Genomic DNA, 22319 nt, shown 5'->3' on the forward strand with positions numbered 1-22319 from the left:
TTTGCATCATTTCATTTACAAAGCATGCCCACAACTTTGTAGATTTTTTTTTTTTATTGTGAAGCAAACAAATAGGACAACATAACAGAAAACGTCAATGTTCATAACTATTCACCCCCCTGAAGTCAATACTTTGTAGAGCCACCTTTTGCGAAAATCGCAGCTCCAAGTCGCTTTAGATAAGCCTCTATGAGCTTGCCAAATCTTACCACTGGGATTTTTGCCCATTCCTCCTTTCAAAACTGCTCCAGCTCCTTCAAGTTGGATGGTTTGCGCTTGTGAACAGCAATTTTTAAGTCTGACCACAGATTTTCTATTGGATTGAGGTCTGGGCTTTGATTAGGCCATTGCAACACATTTACATGTTTTGCCTTAAATCACTAAAGTGTTGCTTTAGCAGTGTTTTTGGGGTTCCTGCTGGAAGGTGAGCATCCATCCTTGCCTCAAATCACGCACAGAGTGGTACAGGTTTTGCTCAAGAATATCCCTGTATTTAGCACCATCCATCTTTCCCTCAACTCTGACCAGTTTCCCAGTCCCGGCTGCTGAAAAACATCCCAACAGCATGATGCTACTGCCACTACCATGTTTCACTGTGGGGATGGTGTTCTTCGGGTGATGTGATGTGTTGGGTTTGCGACCGACATAGCGTTTTCTTTAATGGCCGAAAAGTTCAATTTTAGTCTCATCAGACCAGAGCACCTTCCTCCATACATTTTGGGAGTCTCCCACATGCCTTTTCGCAAACTCAAAACGTGCCATTTTGTTTTTTGCTGAAAGTAATGGCTTTCTTCTGGCCACTCTGCCATAAAGCCCAACTCTATGGAGCGTACGGCTTATTTGCGTCCTATGTACAGATACTCCAGTCTCTGCTATGGAACTCTGCAGCTCCTCCAGGGTTACCTTAGGTATCTGTGCTGCCTCTCTGATTAATGCCCTCCTTGCCCGGTCCGTGGGTTTTGGTGGGCAGCCGTCTCTTGGCAGGTTTGCTGTTGTGCCATGTTCTTTCCATTTGGTTATGATAGATTCGATGGTTCTCCTGGGGATCATCAAAGATTTGGATATTTTTTTTTTGTAACGAAACCCTGACTTGTAATTCTCAACAATATTGTCCCTTACTTGTTTGGAGAGTTCCTTGGTCTTCATGGCAGTGTTTGGTTAGTGGTGCCTCTTGGTTAGGTGTTGCAGCCTCTGGGGCCTTTCAAAAAAGGTGTGTGTATATGTAATGACAGATCATGTGACACTTAGATTGCACAGGTGGACATCATTTCACTAATTATGTGACTTCTGAAGGTAATTGGTTGCACCAGAGCTTTTTATGGGCTTCATAACAAAGGGGGTGAATACATAAGCACATGGCAATTTTCTGTTTTCTATTTCTAAAAAATTGTTTTATGCGTACATTTTTCTCATTTCACTTCACCAATTTCGACTATTGTGTTCTGATCCATCACATAAAATTCAGATTAACAAAACATTGAATTTAAGGCTGTAATGTAACAAAATAGGTAAAAAGTCAAGGGGGGGTGAATACTTTTTCAAGGCACTGTAGGTAGGTCCTGCACCTCAGCAGCATGCAAAAGCATACATAAAGAAGAGTCTATATTAAGTGAAGGGGAAGTAGCAGCAGGCCCCAAACCCAAACATTAGTGTTGCAGCTGTGAGGCCAGGTAGTACAGCCAGGGGTTGGGCATGGCCAGCCCTCCACCAACCCAGTAGCAGCATGGTGTCATCTGCGTAGAGCATGATGTTTTCCTGTAAGTCTCCAAATTGATATTGCATTATTTTAGGGTTTTTCCCTAATAGAAGCAGCCAGAGGTTCTATCGCTAACACAAATAATAGTGGGGATAATGGGCACCCCTGGCAACGTACCTCTACCTAGAGAGAATGGGTCAGAGATCTGTCCTACTGCTCTTATGGGCTGCCAGTGGGTGACTGTACAATAATTGAACCCATGATGTAAATATGGGTCCAAAGCCAAACTTTGCAAGGACTGCCCAAAAGGCTGTGGCTTCATCTAAGGACAGCAAAGCCCTGTTGCCCTGTTACCTCCTCAAGTTAACAGCTGTGGTCTTCTGAGACATGAAACTGGATTGAGCCGGGTGTATTATTGAGGCAATGGCCTTATTAAGATGGATGGCAAGTACCTTAGCTAAGTATTTTATATCACTTTAAAGTAGCGAGATCGGCCTATAAGAGCCCGGGTCAGTGGGATCCTTGCCCGGCTTCAGTAACAGAATATTAGCTTTTGTCATAGAAAATGGCAAAGTGCCACATTCCCTAGCCTTATTAACACCTTTAGCAGGTAGGGCAGTATTTTCTCTCCATATTGTTTATATACCGCTATAGGCACTAGGCAGGCCATCATCCCCCGGTGCCTTGCAATTGGGAAATGCAGCAACCACCAGTTGCATCTCCTCCAATGTAATTGGGTAGTCGCGCATGCTCCTATTTAGAGCTGGTAATGTCGGTAGTTGAATGCTGCTCAGATAGGACTGGATATCCGCAAATGTGAAGATATGTTTCGATTGATAAAGGGTATGGTAGAAGGATACTAATTTATTCATAATAGAATCAGTTGTAGTAGCAAGTCCCCCCACCTCCCTTTTGCAAGGCACCAATGGATCCCCCCAGAGTTTGCGATTTTAGCTATCCTTGGCAGTAGTCTCCCTGTTTGTTCACCCGCCTCATAAAATGCAAGTTTGGAAAAAAAACGTTTCTTATCTGCTGAAGATGTCACTACACGGTCCACTGTGCAGACAACCAGGCACCTCTGTTGGAATCTGTGGGATCATCAATGTATGACTGCTCCAAACGACGCACCTGCTGCTCCAGTTCCACCCGCATGCCCCGAGAGTTTCGTTTAACGGCGTTCATCTGGCCAATAAATATACCACATAGAAACGCTTTAAATTCATCCCATGTGTGCAGTAAGTCCTCCTGGCCTGGATGGGCCAACAGAAATTATGTGAACTAGACCTTTAAAGGGGTTGTAAAGTCAGACGTTTTGTTAACTTATTGCAGTCTATGCATTAGGATAAAAATCCTTCTGTGCGCAGAAGTCCCCCCAGCACCCCCTAATACTTTACCTGAGGTTTCTCTTTGTCCAGCGATGTCCATGAGTGTCTCAGTAGTCCAAGAGCCTCCCTTCTGATTGGAGACACCGCAGCAGCGCCATTGGCTCCCGCTGCTGTCAATTAAAGTCAGCTAGCCAATCAGGAAAGAGAGGGAGCTGTGGCTTGTCTCAGGTGCCCCCATAGCAAGCTGCTTGCTGTGGGGGCACCCAGCAGGAGGGAGGGGCTAGGATCATAGAAGAGGGACCCGAGAGGAGGATCCAGGCTTCTCTATGCAAAACCATTACAACAGACGAGGTAAGTTTAACATGTTTGTTATTTTTGTAGGGAAAAAAACGAGACTTTACAATCACTTTAAAATGCTTGCTTAAAAAAAAAAAAAGATATATTAATGAGAAGGTAGCTGCTTTAATTTGTGCATTTTATATCTGCCAGCTTTAAATCTTCTCTCTGATTTGAATTCTACCCCCATGAAAGTTATAAGAAACTCTTTTTATGTCCAGCTGCTTGTATGTTTGGCCGGCCTTTTGAGTGGCAAAAAGAACGTCAAACACTTAACAATTGAGCAATGAGTCAAACCTTGGAATATTGCACCTACCTTGTGTCATTCTTATGTGTACACAGAGTGAGTATTGCTGGATAGAAGCCATAGACAAGGTTTTAGTGTTTTATTTCAAACTTTGAAAAATATGAGCGCACGCGTCATGTTTTGGACTGTACTGGGGAGTCCTGCCCAACACCGTCCGAATGCAAAGCCTTGAGTCCTAGGTGTTACGTTTGAACATGCAGTGTTTTTTTTTTTGCGCCTGTTACGGCACATACCAACTGCCGCTGTAGAAACTGCAGTCAGCCAGTCATTTATAATTAGTGTGTGTGTGTGTGTGTGTGTGTGTGTGTGTGTGTGTGTGTGTGTGTGTGTGTGTGTGTGTGTGTGTGTGCATATACACTATATTACCAAAAGTATTGGGACACCTGCCTTTACACGCACATAAAATTTAATGACATCCCAGTCTTAGTCCGTAGGGTTCAATATTGAGTTGGCCCACCCTTTGCTGCTATAACAGCTTCAACTCTTCTGGGAAGGCTATCTACAAGGTTTAGGAGTGTGTCTATGGGAATGTTTGAATATTCTTCCAGAAGCACATTTGTGAGGTCAGGCACTGATGCCATTAAAGTTCATGTGGGTGTAAAGGAAGGTGTCCCAATACTTTTGTTAATATAGGGTGTGTATGTATATGTGTGCGTGTGTGTAATATATATTGTGCACAATTAGCCATTTTCCTTCCCTGATGTCATGTGACTTGTTAGTGTTACAAGGTCTCAGGTGTGAATGGGGAGCAGGTGTGTTAAATTTGGTGTTATCGGTCTCACTCTCTCATACTGGTCACTGGAAGTTTAACATGGCAAAGAACTCTCTGAGGATCTGAAAAAAAAAGAATTGTTGCTCTACATAAAGATGACCTAAGTTTTATAAGAAGAAAGCCAAGACCCTGAAACTGAGCTGCAGCATGGTGGCCAAGACCATACAGCAGTTTAACGGGACAGGTTCCACTCAGAACAGGCCTCACCATGGTCGACCAAAGAAGTTGAGTGCACGTGCTCAGTGTCATATCTGGAGGTTGTCTTTGGGAAATAGACGTATGAGTGCTGCCAGCATTGCTGCAGAGGTTGAAGGGGGGGTCAGCCTGCCAGTGATCAGAGGATATGCCGCACACTGCATCAAATTGGTCTGCATGGCTGTCGTCCCAGAAAAAAAATCATCTTCTAAAGATGATGCACAAGAAAGCACGCAAACAGTTTGCTGAAGACAAGCAGATTAAGGACATGGATTACTGGAACCATGTCCTGTGGTCTGATGAGATTAGGATAAATTTATTGGGTTCAGTTGGTGTCAAGAATGTGTGACGGCAACAAGATGAAGAGTACAAAGACAAGTGTGTCTTGCCTACAGTCAAGCATGGTGGTGGGGGTGTCATGGTCTGGGGCTGTATGAGTGCTGCCGGCACTGGGGAGCTACAGTTCATTGAGGGAACCATGAATGCCAACATGTACTGTGACATACTGAAGCAGAGCATGATCCCCTCCCTTCGGAGACTGGGCCACAGGGCAGTATTCCAACATAACGACCCCCAAACATGAAAAGATATAATACCTCTCCATTTATCCTTATCCATTTAAATCTTTTATTAAAAATATTTAATAACATATTTACAAAAATGTGAGGGGTGTAATCACTTTTGTGAGATTGTGTGTGTGTGTGTGTGTCAACTTCGGGGCAACATATTCACTTGCTGCCTAATACATCTAACCCCCTTTCAGGTTATGTCTGCTTCTATATTGCAGTCCCGCTATAAGTCACTGATCGCGTGCAATTACTAGTATAAAAAACAAAAAAAAACGTAATTATTATATACCATAGTTTGTAGACGCTATAACATCTGCACAAACCAATCTATTTTACCAAAAAAGTAGCAGAACACATATTGACCTAAATTTTGAAGAAATCTGACTTTTTATTTATTTATTCATTTTTTTATATGTTTTATAGCAGAAAGTAAAAAAATATATATATATTTTTTCAGAGTGGTCGGTCTTTTTTGTTTTAGAGTGCAAATAATTAAAAATCCAGAGGTGATCAAATATCAGCAAAAAAATGGCATCAATTTTTATTTGGGTACGGCGTTGCATGACCGCGCAATTGTCAAAGAAATTAAAGCGGAGTTCCAGCCTAAAAATAAACTTTGCACCATCAAGTATTTATGTTTATTTAGTAAATGTAATGCACTGTAATGTGGGGTTAGTGTTAGGGTAATTGGGGATAGCTTAGGATTAGGGGGGTATTTTTAGCTCAAAAATGTGTATGATCCCCGAACTCCACTTTAACACTGTGCCGTATCACAAAAAATGGCCTGGTCATAAAAATGGGGGGGGGGGGGGGGCGATAAATCTTCCTGAGGTCAAGAAGATACATTAAAAAAAAAAAAAAAATTTGAAAGAGTTTTTATTTTAGATACACTTTGGACTGTAGGAATCTCAGTATCTAGAGAGGAAAAAAAAAGGATGTGTAGTGGAGCTTCTTGAAATGTATAGTGAAAGGCAGAGCGAAGTCATTGTGGCTTTGAAGACCGTTGCTAGCACCCGAAGAAGTCCACAGTGGTTGCGGTGAAGGGTTAACTGTCTTGTGATTGGTCAGCTTATCTCTTGTGCATTGAATCTTATATCTCCCCAGGAAGTGAAGACCAGCAGATCTCTCTGTTTATGCCTATACAGCGTGTCCTGCTCCTATCAATATCAGGATGTCCTCCGTTACCGAGAACAGCTCGTCCTTTTTCAACGTGACCTCCGCCTCCTCTACGCTATCCTTCAGCACATCCATACACCCAACATCGGACTCTGGGATCATCAGCCCCAATGTCACCATTCCACATGTGTGCCTGGTCATCTTATATGAAGATATCCGAAGTTCCAGGTATGTGACTTTTAAAGAGCGAGAGACCAGCATAAAGGCTAAGAATGTAGTTATATATTTTTGGATGCGCTCTGTGTGCGACTTCTGCTGATCTGTGCTGTGATTGGCCAAAGCAATGATTTTGATTTTTTTTTTTTTTTTTTTGTTTCTTCCCTGAGCTCCTTTCTTTCATTGAGAGAAGCTAGCCAGATTCTGTGTGAGCACAAGCAGCACATTTACACTTGCATACACTTGCTAGGCACATTGATTGCCATTTACAATTACCCTTTGATTGCCCTGTCACCCAGCCAGTGTCATAAGTACAGTGACAGTGAACAGTATTATCACTGATCACTCTATTAGAGTCACTAGCAACTTCAGTTTCAGTGTCCCTCACAGGCAGTGTTAGTTAGTGGCAGATTGTCCGCCACCCTATCATAGTCCCATTATAAGTTGCTGATCACCGCAATTACTAATATAGTGTCTCTACAGATCAGTATCTTGATCATGATCAGAATTACACTAGTGTCCTCAAAAACGCAGTTTGGTTTTTACCAAAGACATACCAGATTACATTTTGGGCTAAATATATGAAGAAATTGGATTGAAATTGGATGAAGAAAGGGGACACCCCCCCTCCTGCCGCCTTCCACGGCTCTCCCGTCCCACCGGGAGACCCGGGCAACCCGCCTGCACAGCCACCGAAGACCCGATCAAACCGGCATTCGGCTCTGATCGGGTCTCCATGCAAAAACCCGGAAGTGGTGTCATGACATCACTTCCGGGTACTGTCTGGCGCCAGATTAAAAAAAATGACAGCATTCAAAACAGCCAAACTTGGTGTTTTGAATGCTTTTAAGTGTAGAGGAGGGTTTTGGGGTCTTTTAGACCCCCAGTTCCCTCCATAAGAGTACCTGTCAAGTAAAAAAAATAAAAACATTTTAAATGTTCGAAAATATCGACCGATACGCGATGACCAAAATATCGGTATCCGCAATGAAAAAACGATATTGGTCGATCACTAGTGCAAAGGGCTACATTAAATTCCCTGGAGGGCCAGATTCGGCCCGCGTGCCTTGTGTTTGACACATGTGACTTAGACAGTGGGATGTGTCCCTTCTTGTGCTGCCAGCTGTCCCTCCTCTCCCCTGAAGCTGGCACTGGGAGCTAATCACATGAACAGGCCAGAGTGCCCTGAGAATAGGTAAATAGACATCTTTCCTCTATGGGCTAGTTATTATAGGATTTAGAATGGGGGTGGGAGCTGATTTAAGATTATGTTTAGCATGAACTTCCACTTTAATAATCAAACAGGATTTATATAGTGTAACGGAACCTCAACCCACACTGCACTTGTGGACTTCCGTCAGTATACAGCTTCCTCCCAGTCCTGAACATAGATATCAGATTTTCCAGCCACCCCCATAAAAAGCTAGCCGTCAACTTAGCTTGTACCGGAATCTTCTTCTTTTTATTGAACAGTTTCACACTCAATTTATACACACATGAGCACAATCCCCTCCTGATCAGATTACCACACACAGGTCAGGGGTTGCCTGATTACATTATCATATGCAGATGAAATTGTATACAGAAATGGAATTAACCTGAACTAATTATCTAGCCATCTGGACAGAAACAATGTGAGTTCACTAACATTTAACAATGGAACAGACAGACTTAACAGACTACACGTCTCATCTCAATACACAAACAATAGGGAGAGCCTGTCTCTGACATTGAAGTTCAATACACATTATCACAATTAAACACAGAACCCATTTGAAGCAATCCAAACCATTAAGTATCTGTCTTTCACTTCCAGTGACGGTGAGTACCGTCACATATAGTGTCGATAGTTTGCACAGCACTTTACAAAATAAAGGGAGACGGTTCATTTACAATGGAGTTCAATATAAGAGGACTCAGAGGCATTCTCACATTATCCATTTTGATGCATTTCCTTCATAATGAAGTACCGGTGTTCTGATCATGTTCCATTTATTTCCTCCTCCTGTGGTAGGGTACGGTATTGGGATCTGATGCTTCTAATTCCCAATGTTCTGTTCTTTGCCTTCCTGCTGTGGAAACTGCCGTCTGCAAGAGCCAAAATCCGCGTCACATCAAGTCCCATCTTCACCACATTCTACATCCTAGTAAGTCTGTTGTTCACGTCTGTGTTGTTTGAGAGTGACTGATCTCTGCATTAAGTAATTTCTTCAACAACCACAGTAGAGTCTTATTAAAACATAAGGTATCTACATATCTCGCTTCCATCACAAATGCCAAAAACGAAAGGGTTACTCCTTATCCTGTCATAGGACAGTGGCAGAGCTGTGCAAATCATTCGTTCTATGACTCTGAGCCAATTGTGCAGATTTAGGCCTCTTTCACACAGGGTGGACCGTATTGCGATCCGCTCCGGCACTTTTTTTTTTACGGACACGGATGACACTTGTGTCCGCATATCATCCCATCCGCTTGCGGATGATATACGGACATAATGTATGTCTATGGGATTGCGGATGTCAGCGGATGACACCGCTGACATCCGATTTTGCGTCCTTTCCATTTTTTAAACGGAAGAAAAAATAGGGTTCTGTTCCATTCCAAATATGGAACAGAACTGAAAGGACGCAAATCGGATGTCAGCGGATTGATCATCCGCTGACATCCGCAATCCCATTGACACGCATTATGTCCGTATATCACCCGCAAACGGATGGGGTGATATACGGACATACGGAACGCCCGTGTGAAAGAGGCCTTACTAAAACTGGAGCACTTCTAATCAGGAGCAGCTGTGCATAGTAACCAATCAGCTTCTAACTTCAGCTTGTTCAATTAAAGCGGTAGTAAACTCAGACAACCTTACTCCAAATCTGCAATATGCAACTTCTTGTTGCCCTTTATAATCATTGTGCCGCATACAGTATGCAAATAAAACGTTCTTACTTGCTCCAATACACTTTTTCTGAACGCTCCAGCTTGTATGCAGCCATCACTATTATAAGTCCTGTCTTCCGTGTCCCAACAGTAATTTATTTCCGCCCTCACTCTTCCTCCGTGTCCGTAATCCCGCGCATGCGCCCCATTCCCCGAAGCCAAGCCTCGTTTTCGATTCCGGTTACATTGTAAACTATGTCCAGCGAATAGGAGCCAATCCTGCTGCTGCCCAGCTTCTTAATGGGGAAGGAGTGTCACGGGATCTCGGGGCTGATGCCAACATTAGGAAATGACGCGGCCCCGGCATGTAGACAGCATTTTTCCGGCAGCATAAGCTTGCCGGAAAAATAGGGCTAACAGCGCATGCGCCGGTGAAGTCATTGAAAGGAAACAGAAGGATTACACTGAAAGCAGGCAGGTAAGAAGCGATAAAGACAGAGCACGCAGTACTATAGGCTGCACGATATAATTTCAAAGAAACTGGTTTGAATGGGTATACAACCGCTTTTAAGCTTTGAAAAGAAAACCTGGAAGCTGATTGGTTTCTATGCAGAGCTGCACCAGATTCTTTGTGTACCAGTTTTAGTAAATCTCTCCCCTAGTATTATAGAGCCATTTGTTGTTAATTGCATACAGCTTTTTTTTTTTTTTTTTAATCTGTGGTGGTAAAAAAAAAAAACCTAGAAAGGAAAAACCATTAAGTGATCAAAAAGCGTAGATGTGAAACACACACTTAGGAGTGTGCTTTTGTCCACCCCCCAAAGGGGTAGGACCTCTCCCTCATCCCCCGGGGCGCAAGGCTCCTCACAGGGGCAAATGGTATGACATGGTCTGCCTAGCCAGAAGGTCTGGCAGACCCATTTCCTCATGGTCAACAGAAGCCAACCACCAAGTACTAGGTTGAGGGGTTCTCCTGAAGAGAGACCCCCCCCCCAGGGTCAGAGGAGGAGGGAGCCTGAGGGCCACACATCCCCCCCCCTCCCCCCCCAGATGTCAGGGCAAGCCTGAGGACTCACACCCTCCATCCCAGTGAGGGAAAAAGAACACACACACACAAAAGTGAAGGTGACAAACAGTGGAGAAAAAAATAAAATAATAAGTGACCATGCAATGTGCACTTGTTAGCCTTGAGGCATACTCACAGCTTGTTGGTAATCATCAGTGTAGTGCAGTGTATGCAGGGCTGCTGATTGAGGGGGACCACCAATCCTCCTGTAGGGGTCCCGGGCACACAGGGGGGGCCCTAACAGCACAGGGAATCAGTGCGGTTGGGCGGAGGGGCAAATACAGGAGGAAGCCCTGTGCAGCTCTCTGCAGCAGCTGAAAGCCAGTTTCTCCCCTCCTGCCAGCTTTCACCTGCTGCAGGGAGAGACACAGAAACAGGGCATCAGTCCTGTAATTGCTTCTCCGTCACCGACACCCCCCCTCCCTGTTCTGCCTGCTTCTGAGCCCCCCTTTCACTGTGCTGCCCCCCTCCGGCAGCGCTGCAGGCTTCCTTGTCCTGGAAAAACCTATTAAATTAAAAATAAATAAATGAATAAACATCTTAATAAATAATTTAAACAAACTGTAGAGTAAAAGAATTGTTGTTTTTTTTTTTTTTTTTTACATTTAAAAAAAAAAAAAGAGGGAAAAAAACAATTAAAAAGGGCTAATTCACACAGGTTCTCTGTTATGTTTGTGTCCGCTAATAATGATTTTAGTGTATATTTAGTGAAAATATTGTCTTGATAAATTTGGGTAGGCTGTGTGGGGCCCCGTGATTTCTGACAGCAGCCCTGAGTGTATGGAAACAGCTTCTATGTAGGTAAGGCTTGGTGTGCAATGAAAAGTCCTAACCAGACAGGGTAGGCTGAGGTGAGCCAATAGGATCCAGTGTCCTGCACTTTTGCCTTTACATACACTTTTAAGTACTTATGCTAGTTTTCGGTCAATATGAAATATTTATATTGGATATATAACTGGGTTATATAGAACTGTTATATATAAACCCACTGTAACCTATGTGCAAAGTGAACCATGTAAACCAATGTCTAGATTGCTTTCCAAAAATATTTAAAAATACCCCTTTCCTGGCGCCAACATGGCAGCATACATGTGGTAGTATGATCCCAGGAAAGGAATATATGGTAATTTTTTTTTTTTTTTTTAAATCCTGGTATATACCATGGTCATATGATCCCAACATCACTGTGAGATCAGTGGGTGGAGCTTTTAAGCAACCTTTCATGCTACCTAATGCACAGGGTTAAACCAGAGCATACGCTCTGGGAGTGGAAGTAAAAGACAGGAGATTAGCTGCAATAGTGCTGCCACACTAAATAAAGAAGTCCTGGGAAATAATCGGATCAACCAGGAATTTAAAATCAAAAGGTAGAGTAATGAAGGAAAGGTAAACCACACTGATAGAGAAAGCTTGTCAATTCAGAGACAATGACACACAAAAATGTTTGGGTTTACTGACACTAAATAGTTTTTTGGAGTTATATAATGTATATAATGTAATAAAAGTCTGGATATTCTACATTCTTTTTCATTGTGTCCGTAAACCTAATACAGGGAAATCTGTGGTCAGTGATGATCTAAACTCCTGTTTATTCCTTTTTTTTGCAGGTGTTTGTGGTGGCATTAGTAGGGATCACTCGAGCTGTTGTGTCTATGACTGTGAGCTCCTCCAGTGTCGCCACTGTTACGGACAAGGTGAGATGCGGTCAGCTGGCGGGAAAAATGGTTGGAGTTGGTAACCTGCTATATTGGTAGGGAAAGAAAATTTTCACAAAAGAGTGAAGGGGTGGGGGGAGGGGGCTTTAACCTATTTGTCAGGTTGTCTTCCGATGGCACCGGGGTCAGAAATTCAGATATGACCGGTGCTGCCCTGCCAAATGTGTGTGTATAAGACCTAACATAAAAAAACTCAGATTTCAAGTTATTGTAAAGAAAAAAAAAAAATAACAAACCTGTCATACTTACCTTCCCTGTGTAATGGTTTTGCACAAAGCAGCCCCAATTCTCCTTTTCTCAGGTCCCCCGCTGGCACCCTGGGCCCCTCCCCCTTGCCCAATGCCCCTATAGAAAACCACTTGCTGTGGGGCCATTCATGCGTGCTTGCTCCTGAGCCTGCTCTCTGCATTCATAAGACACAGAGCATGGCTCAACCCTGCCCCTGCCCCCCCCCCCCCTCACTGGCTGTGATTGACAGAGCCAATTGCTGCTACTGCATCTTAGCCAATGAGGAGGTAGAGACCCGGGTCTCATGTACATTGCTGGATCGAGATCAGGCTTAGGTAAGTATTAGGAGAGACTGAGGGGGGAGCTGCACACTAAAGGTTAAAAAATCATTCAGCCTTTAAAACAACTTTAAAAAGAATATAAGCCACCGCTGACTTTATTTTAAACTGTTATGTATTATAGGTACTTGCACAGCGCTGTCAATTTAGGCAGCGCTTTACGTATATATTGTACATTAGCATCAGTCCCTACCATCAAGGAGCTTACAATCTAAGGTCCCCAACTTCCATTCATACATATTCTAGGGCCAATTTAGGCAGGAGCCAATGAACCTACCAGCAGCGTCTTTGGAGTGTGGCGGGAAAGCGGACTACCAAGAGGAAGCCCACGCAGGCACAGGATGAACATACAACCTCCATGCAGGCAGTGCCGTAATTGGGATTAAAGCCTTATGGCACTTTTCCACTGCAAGTACCGGCTCGGCTCTACTCGGCCCTGCTTGGCCCGGTTTGCTTTTCCACTGCTGGTACCGCATGGTACGGTGTTGGAACGGTTTGGTACGGTACGGTATGGTTTGCTTTTCCACTAAAGTAGTACTAAAGTTAAGTGGGTGGGATAACAACGGGGTGGGTGGGATTCTCTGACCAATCAGTGGCTAGTAGTGACTGCATGCAAAGGATTGTGGGATATGGTACCGGGTATGGTACCTCTTGGAACCACAATCGAGGTGGTACTGTTTTTGAGAGCCGTACCGTTCGGTTCCATTTAGTGGAAAAGCGCCGCCGTACCGAACCGTTCCTACACCATACCATGCGGTACCAGCAGTGGAAAAGGACAAAAGCGAGCCGAACCGTTCGGTTCCATGCAGTGGAAAAGCGCCATTAGTGCTGCTAGGCAGAAGTGCTAACCACTTAGCCACTGTGCTTTGTACATAAGTACTGTGTGTGTTATTTCAGCATAAGGTCAGGTAGTTAAAGGGGTAGCAATTATCAGACCTCAGGGAGGCTCTTCCTTTAGATTGTCGGTCAATATAAATCTGTCATAAATGAGTCTGCACAATTAAAGTTCTGAAATATGACCGGTCCTGACTGGCTCTTTGCGGTTGCTTGTACAATATTAAATGCCTTTTGTATATTTTTTTTGCTGTTTTTTAGGTTTTGTGGGAGATCACCAGGTTTTTCCTGCTGGCTATTGAGCTCAGCGTCATTATTCTAGGCTTGGCATTCGGTGAGGTTATTTTGTTTTTGATTTATGTAATCTATAGCATGTTATTATGAAGAAAATCTATAATGATAGAAGAATGCAGGCTGTTGTTGCTGACCCCTCCTGAAACTGCTAATTACCTAGATTCTGGTTTTAGCCTGTCCATGGTTTCAAGCTGAACCCCAACCTTCCCTTCCATCTTGCAGAGTTGTACAGGCTCCTCTCCTGTACTAAAATTGCTTTCTCTAAATTCACTGCACACTGTGAGATTCTCACAGTGTACTAAGCTGCCTTTTCCCATTCAAATTAAAGTGGAAAAAAGAGGGGGAGGTTGGTGTGAACCACCAACCAACCTGCGCTAATGAATGTGATAATTATATTAATGAATTATTAAATAAGGATTCATGTGTTTTGTGAAATTGCTTTCAACCTTGTGAGCTGCAACATTAACGTGGTACACGTGGATAAATACAAAAAAGGTACGGCGCTCAACAAGAAATTAATGAAATTATGTTAATTATATAAACCACAACGTGCTTAATAGTGAACAGTGAAGTAAAATTAAATGTGTCAAACTCCAGTGCTCAATCAATAGGGAGTGACAATAAATCAATTAAATATATCAAGTCTCTAGTGCTCAAAACATCAAACAGATAATCCAAATATCAGCAGCTGATAGGAAATCTAAAGTCCCGTACACACGATCAGATTATCGAACGATCTGTCGTCCGTTTTTTGTGGCATGCTAGTCTGATGTGGAAAGTGAAGAGGTTATTTTCATACGAATTTTCCCGTACGACAGAATTCAATTCTACTTCAGAAGTGATGTCATGTGTTGGGTTGCTTTCTATGTGTTCTTTCGTCTCTGAGCATGCCTAGTCTTGCTCATAAGATTTTTCCCTGTCGAAATCTGTACTAATGAGACGAAAATCGGACGTGTGTTGACGGAGGACAAAAATTTTATAGCCTGCACATCAGGATTTTGTCAGCCGAAAAGTCGCAGTTGGCTGTCGAAAGCACCATACTAACAATCCGAAAATCGACAGATTGGTCGTCGGACGAAATTTCCCCTCTGAATTTCTTATCGTGTGTACAGGGCTTTAAACTTGATAGGAGTGTGTATTCCTTTAAGCCTCCACCTTCATTCGTTCACCCAGTGCAAGCAAATCTTACTGCTTACCGGAAATATGGGACCCTTTGATTATAGGGGGGTCACGTAAGCGTAATCCTTTCAGCATATACTCGGACCAGACCGTATAACTCTCACACCGATATATATCCACATATAAATTGGCACTTGATGTAGAATACACTTTCTTAGCAGGAAGAGTGTGTAGCCAAACCGTGGTTTTAATCAGGACCGTGACATAAGTGGAGAAAGAAAGAGGCTCTCATGGTGCAGTACCTCATATTAAATCGTTTAATAGATTTAAAAATGTACTTACTACATCCAGATAAAAGAAAAGCCTTTAGCTGTAGGAATCGCGGTGACAAGGGATGGGAACGCCGCTTCCGCGTTCCACCTTGACCGGAAGTTCCTCTGTGGTTACGATCTCACGTTCCCGACGTACGTTTCATCAGTCCGTACTGACGTCATCAGGGGATCATGGGTGGACCTGTACTCAAAAGGGGAATATTTTCTGAGTTATAGAGGACATTAATAAATGTTAATGTCATCAATACCCTAAAGAGTTTACTTTTTTTTCCTGGGTTCCTTCTTAGAAATCGCAGTGTTCTTCCTGCATAGCTGTATAATCTGCACTGTGAGATCATCTAAGGCACTACTGCCTCTGACTGCTAGTCTCACCAGATTTGGAGTGAGATTTCGTGATGCCTATGCTGTTCTTGCTGAAGAGGAAGCTGAATCAAAGGATCTGCAGTATAGAGCTGAATACACACTATACAATTTTCTTTAGATTTTTCCTTTAGATTTACCAAAACCATATAATATGAGGTCAAACCTAAACACTTTAATTTGTATGCAATTAGGCAGGCCCTTCCACTACATAGTTGAAGGTAAATCTAAAGGAAATCTAACAACAAAACTTGTATAGTGTGTATCTAGCCTTATGCCTCTTACACACGTTCAGATAATCGTACGAACAAAATCGCTTTCAACTTGATCGCACGATAATCTGATCGTTAGTACACAGCTTTCGACATTTGATCACAACATTTCATCCAACAAAATCTGAAGGGGCAAACATGAAAACTTCTGTCGTACGATAGCCTAGCGAATGACAAACGTTTAATCAGTACACTATGCGTCCGCTAAAAATCGATAGACAAAGACCGCGCATGATCAGAAACACAAAAATAACCCGGAAATAGCCTGGCTGCCATTGTTTTTGTTTTGCACTATCTGATAAATAGATACACAACCTGGAAGCTTTTCCAGAATTGTACGAAAAAAAACATACGCTAAGTACGCATTGTTGAATTCGATACTAGTATCATGCAACAAAATGCGAACGATAAGTCGTCCGATTATCTGAACGTGTGTACGAGGTATAACGCTGGATACACACTATACAACTTTTGTTGTTCGATTTTCCTTTAGATTTACCTTCAACTATGTAGTGCAAGGGCCTGCCTGATTGCATAAAAATTAAAGTGTTTAGATATGACCTCATATTATATGGTTTTGGTAAATCTAAACGAAAAAAAAAATAAAGAAAATTGTATAGTGTGTATCCAACTTTAGGCTCTCCCTACTTCTGCATTTTCCAATTGTATATGCTGTATGCCTGGAGTGGAGCTCTAAAGCTAGATACACACTATACAACTTTTGTTGTTAGATTTCCTTTAGATTTACCTTAACTATGTAGTGCAAGGGGCTGCCTGGTTGCATGCAAATTGAAAGTGTTTAGATATGTTTTGGTTAATCTAAAGGGAAAAAATCTAAAGACAATTGTATAGTGTGTATGGCCCATTAGAGTTAGCCACAAGTATTGATATGAGTAAAGAATACATTTGCTGTCCTGTTTAATACATTGTTCAGTGTCATCCAATCAAATTCCTTTAAACCTGTGAAAGGTGGCTGCTGATACGTTGCTACAGACTTCTGCACCCCCTTTTTTATTTGTCTTGAAGGATAAGCCATGAAATGAGAATCAATGTCATGTCTATGGGCAGTCCAGTAATTTCACGCTGTTTTTTTTTTTTATCTCAGGTCACCTTGAAAGCAAATCCAGTGTGAAGAGGGTACTGGCCATTACTGCTGTGCTGTCACTTGGGTATTCCGTCACACAGGTAACATACAAGTGCTATTACCTACAAATGATAAACGAACAACCATTAGCAATGCTCTACAGCAGGGGTCTTCAAACTTTTGGCCCTCCGGTTGTTCGGGAACTACAATTCCCATCATGCCTAGTCATGTCTGTGATTGTCAGAGTTTTACAATGCCTCATGGGATGTGTAGTTCTGCAACAGCTGGAGAGCCGTAGTTTGAGGATCCCTGATCTACAGCCTTTGCAAGGGCTGTCTGACATTCCAGTGTCATGTTCCGATTTGCAGAAAGCAGGCTTTAGTTTAGTTTTACCAGCCTGTTGACCCTTTCCACCCACAGTCTCTCGATTCCCATTCCTCATCATCTTGGAGGAACTAGTCTACGGTCCATTATGGTAATGGAAGTCCGTGGCAGTGGCAGTTCTGTTCAGAGACAGCATTGTCCCAGCGCTAGTAGCTGAAGAAAAGGGCTTGTCCATAGAAACCCGTCAGCTGGCAAGTCAGGATAGTTCCGTCTCCAATTGGACCATCTTCCCACCTGGGTTTATAAGTACATTTTTTAACTTCCCAACCACTTCAGCCCCAGAAGGTTTTACCCCCATAATGACCAGGCCATTTTTTTGCGATTTAGTACTGCGTTGCTTTAACCACTTGCCGACCGCCGCAAGTACATATACTGCGGCGGTCAGCCCCTCACAGGCAAAGTAACATACGTCACTAGCCTGTGAGGCTCTGGGGAGCGAGCGCGCGCCGCCGGAGGCGCGGTCACGGACCCCCCCCCCCCCGCGTGTTTGACCGGCGGACCCGATGTCCGCCGCTCACTCACGATCGTCCGTGACAGCGGGACAAAGGCAGGCGGCTAGTGTAAACAAGCCGCCTGTCATTCTCCCCTGTGTAGGAACAGTGATCATACGGTTCTACTATGTAGGACCGTTGATCATTGTTCCTACACCTCAAGCCACAGCCAATCACAGTTAGAATCACACCCCTAGGGACACACACAGCCCCTCCCTCTCAAATAAAGTTAACCCCTTCACTACCAGTGTCATTTTACAGTAACAGTGCATATGTATAGCACTGATTACTGCAGTAATGTCACTGGTACCCCCAAAAGTGTCAAAAATGTCAGTCAAGGGTCCGATCTGTCCGCCCCAATGTCGCAGTCCCGCAAAAAAAATCGCAGATCGCCGCCATTACGTGTTAAAAAAAAAATGACAAAAATATTTCCCTTTGTTAGTAAACGCGATAACTTTTGCGCAAACCAATCAAAATACGCTTTTTGCGATTTTTTTTTTTTTTTATTTTACCAAACATATGTAGCATTAAAAGAAATGGCCGAAAATGTTAAAACATTTTGATTTTTACAATTTTTTTGGGGGAATTTCATATAAAGAAATGTGAAAAATATTGTTATTTTTGCAAAATTGACGCGCTTTTTTTGTTTATAGCGCATGATCAAAAAATCGCACAGGTGATCAAATACCACCAAAAGAAAGCTCTGTTTGTGGGAAAAAAAGTATGTCAAATTCGTTTAGGTACAGCGTCGCACGACCGCACAATTGTCCGTTAAAGTCACGCAGTGCCGAATCGCAAAATACCCCCTGGTCAGGAAGGGGGTAAAATCTTCCGGGGCTTAATTGGTTAACTGACAATTGGTGCAATGCCTTACCCAAATACAATTGATGCCCTTTTTTCCCCCCCACAAATAGAGCTTTCTTTTGGTGGTATTTGATCACCTCTGTGGTTTTCCGTTTTTTGCGCTATAAATAAAAAAAGAGCGTCAATTTTGAAAAAACACCAATATTTTCTACTTTCTGCTATAAAACATTCCCAATAAAAAAATTTATTAAATCTAACTTTTTTTTATCAGTTTAGGTCAATTTGTATTCTGCTACATATTTTTGGTAAAAAAAAAAATCCCAAAAAGCGTATAATAATTGGTTTGCGCAAAAGTTATAGCGTTTACAAATTACGGGAGAGATTTATGGACCTTTTTTTTTATTTTTTACGTTTTTTTTATTAGTAATGGCGGCGATCAGTGATTTTTATCGGGACTGCGACATTACGGCGGACAAATCTAAAACTAAGTGACTGACTTTTTGGGGACCAGTAACATCAATACAGTAATTAGTGCTAAATAATATACACTGTTGCTGTATAAATGACATTGGCAGGGAAGGGGTTAACACTGGGGGTGATTAAGGGATTAAATGTGTTCCCTAGATGTGCTTACTAACTGGGGGGGGGGGGATTAAACAGAGGCAGAGAGATTGATGATTCAGCTTAGCTGAATCACACAATCTTTCCTTGCCTCTCTGACAGGAGAGCCGTCTTACAATGTTTACATACCAGACGGCTCTCCTGTCAGTTATGCAGAAGATCGCGGGAGGCCCGCGGCAATTGAGCCTGCTCCTCCCGCGGTCTGCCTCCCGCTGTGGCTAATCACAGTGGGAGTGCGATTCGGGCGCTGCGCTTGCACATAATCGCGTAGATCTATGTGGGTATGCGCAGCGAGCCGCCCTGCCGCAGTAAATCTGCGTGGGGCGGTCGGCAAGTGGTTAAGAAAGTGTTGTTGGTAATGCATTAGACCTTTACAACCTTTTGGTTTGTCCATGCCATTTCAAGTTTCCCTGATCTTAGGGGAGAAAAGTGGCATAGGATATCCCTTTGCATATACCCAGTGAAGTGATTGGCCTTCGGTGATGAATAGAAATGAAACAAATCATCCTACGTAAGTTGTACCTGTTTATCTGCAATCTTCTCTTCTCTACAGCCGTTCAAAGCCGACAATTTATATGCTTGGCTGAGAGTTCAGAAAAAAGGAGGCGAAAAGCTGAAGTTACACTCTGCAGAGCTTCTTGAGGAGGGTTCTGAGAGTTGATTGGAGGGAAGGGTTCCCCCCTTCACACAGAACACAGGAACAGAGCCGAGGCTGTCAATCTGCTGGAGCTCCCTTCCCCTGTCACCATTTTTCTCTTGGTGTCAGGAAAACTTGTCTAAAGTGACTCATGCTGATTGCAGAGGAGCAAAGCAGCAGACAAAAATAACACTAAGGCCCCTTTCACACGGGCGATCCAATCGGATCCGCCTTTTCAGGCGGACTGGATCGGATGCTCCATGCATCCCCATGAGACAGCGGATTTCAGCGGAGACATCTCCGCTGACACCTGCTGCTATCCTATACCGATCCTGCCCATGCAATCTGGACGGATGGAAACCCTATTTTATATCCGTCTGGGGATCGGATGGGATCGGATGAGAATGGACAGGCGGTCCATTCTCATCCGATTTCCCCATAGAGGAGAGTGGGTATATGACGGCTCCATCTCCGCACACAGAGCAGAAATGGAGCTGTCATCCGCCTGCTCAGCGGGGATCGGCGGATCAATCCCTCACTGAGCAGAACGGACTCCGTTCCGTGTGAAAGGACCCTTGGGGATTTCTTAACTGCAGCTGGAGAGTGCAAAATCAGGCTCACTTCTGCATAAAACTAATCAGCGTCCAGGTTTTATTGCCAAGGCTTAATTGAACAATAGAAGCTGATTGGTTTCTATGCAGAAGTGAGCCTGATTTTATACACTCTGATTTTAGTAAATAAACCCCTTAGTGCTTTTAATTGAGATAAGTGCACCCTATAGAGGGATATGCTTTGTTCATATTTCATGTCTAAGGTTTACAACCACTTTAGGCATTTAACTGCTTGCCGACCGCCGCAAGTAGATTTACTGCGGCGGTCAGCCCCTGCCAGGCAGAGTGACGTTAATTAACGTCACTAGCCTGGGAGGGTCTGGGGAGCGAGCGCGCGCCCGCTCCCGCGCGGTCACGCACCCCCCCGCGCGTGTGACCAGCGGACCCGATGTCCGCCGGCCACTCGGCGATCGTCGGGGGAAGAGGGAGAATGTCAGGCAGCTTGTGTAAACAAGCTGCCTGTCATTCTCCTCGCTGTAAAGACACTGATTACACGGATCTAGTCTGTAGATCCGTTGATCAGTGTCCTTACAGCTAGAGCCACAGCCAATCACAGTAAGAATCACGCCCCTAGGGACACACACAGCCCCTCCCTCCCAAATAAAGTTAACCCCTTCACTGCCAGTGTATTTTTACAGTAACAGTGCATATATATAGCACTGATTACTGTAGAAATGTCACTGGTAACCCCAAAAGTGTCAAAAATGTCAGTCAAGGGTCCGATCTGTCCGCCGCAATGTCGCAGTACCGCAAAAAAAATCGCAGATCGCCGTCATTACGCGTTAAAAAAAAAAAACAACCAAAATGACAAAAATCTTTCCCTTTGTTAGTAAACGCGATAACTTTTGCGCAAACCAATCAAAATACGCTTTTTGCGATTTTTTTTTTTTTTTTTACCAAACATAGGTAGGATAAAACAAATTGGCCAAAAATGTTAAAAATTTTGATTTTTACATTTTTTTTTTGGGGAATTTCATATAAAAAAATGTGAAAAATATTGTTATTTTTGCAAAATTGTCGCTCTTTTTTTGTTTATAGCGCGTGATCAAAAAATCGCACAGGTGATCAAATACCACCAAAAGAAAGCTCTGTTTGTGGGAAAAAAAGGACGTCAAATTCGTTTAGGTACAGCGTCGCACGACCGCGCAATTGTCCGTTAAAGTCACGCAGTGCCGAATCGCAAAATACCCCCTGGTCTTTTAGCAGGAAAATCCTCCGGGGCTTAAGTGGTTAAAACCAGAAGTAGGGCATTTATTAAGAGTGTATCAAATAAAAGTATTTTATGTACGGTACTTTAAAAAGCAATGCACAATTGTCAAGTTAACAGACACATTGGGGTTTATTTACTAAAGCTAGAGAGGGCAAAATTAGTGACAACTCTGCAGAGAAATAGTGAAAGAAATATTCACTCAGATAGCAGCAGTCTGAGCATATAGGAAATATACTGATGGTGCCAAATCCTTAACCGGTTGCCGACCGCCGCACGACTATATACTGCGGCGGTCAGCCCCGGCCAGGCAGAGTGACGTATCGGTACGTCACTCGCCTGTCACTGACTTGCGAGCCTATCGCGGGTGGGCGCGCGCCCGCCGAGGCGCGCGCCCGCCGCGGCTCGTTCACAGGCAAGTCAGTGCGTGTGACCGGCGGACTCGATGTCCGCCAGTCACACTGCGATCGCTCCTGTGAAGGGAGAAAGACAGAGCAGCTTGTGTAAACAAGC

The 22319-nt window shown here is 43.5% G+C and overlaps 1 protein-coding gene across 1 annotated transcript in view; it reads left to right on the plus strand.

The window, feature by feature from the left end:
• TPRA1 (transmembrane protein adipocyte associated 1) overlaps positions 1 to 22319 on the plus strand; it is a gene marked incomplete at its 5' end in the record, with an annotated part of 49108 nt that overhangs the window by 11390 nt on the left and 15399 nt on the right. Inside the window, 6 exon segments of the mRNA XM_082265953.1 lie at positions 6305 to 6328; positions 6331 to 6544; positions 8547 to 8679; positions 12083 to 12169; positions 13852 to 13924; positions 17073 to 17152. Coding sequence (XP_082122079.1) covers positions 6305 to 6328; positions 6331 to 6544; positions 8547 to 8679; positions 12083 to 12169; positions 13852 to 13924; positions 17073 to 17152 — 611 coding nt within the window.

Source organism: Pelophylax lessonae (genome assembly GCF_965119305.1).
Source record: "Pelophylax lessonae genome assembly, chromosome: 8".
NCBI lineage: Eukaryota > Metazoa > Chordata > Amphibia > Anura > Ranidae > Pelophylax > Pelophylax lessonae.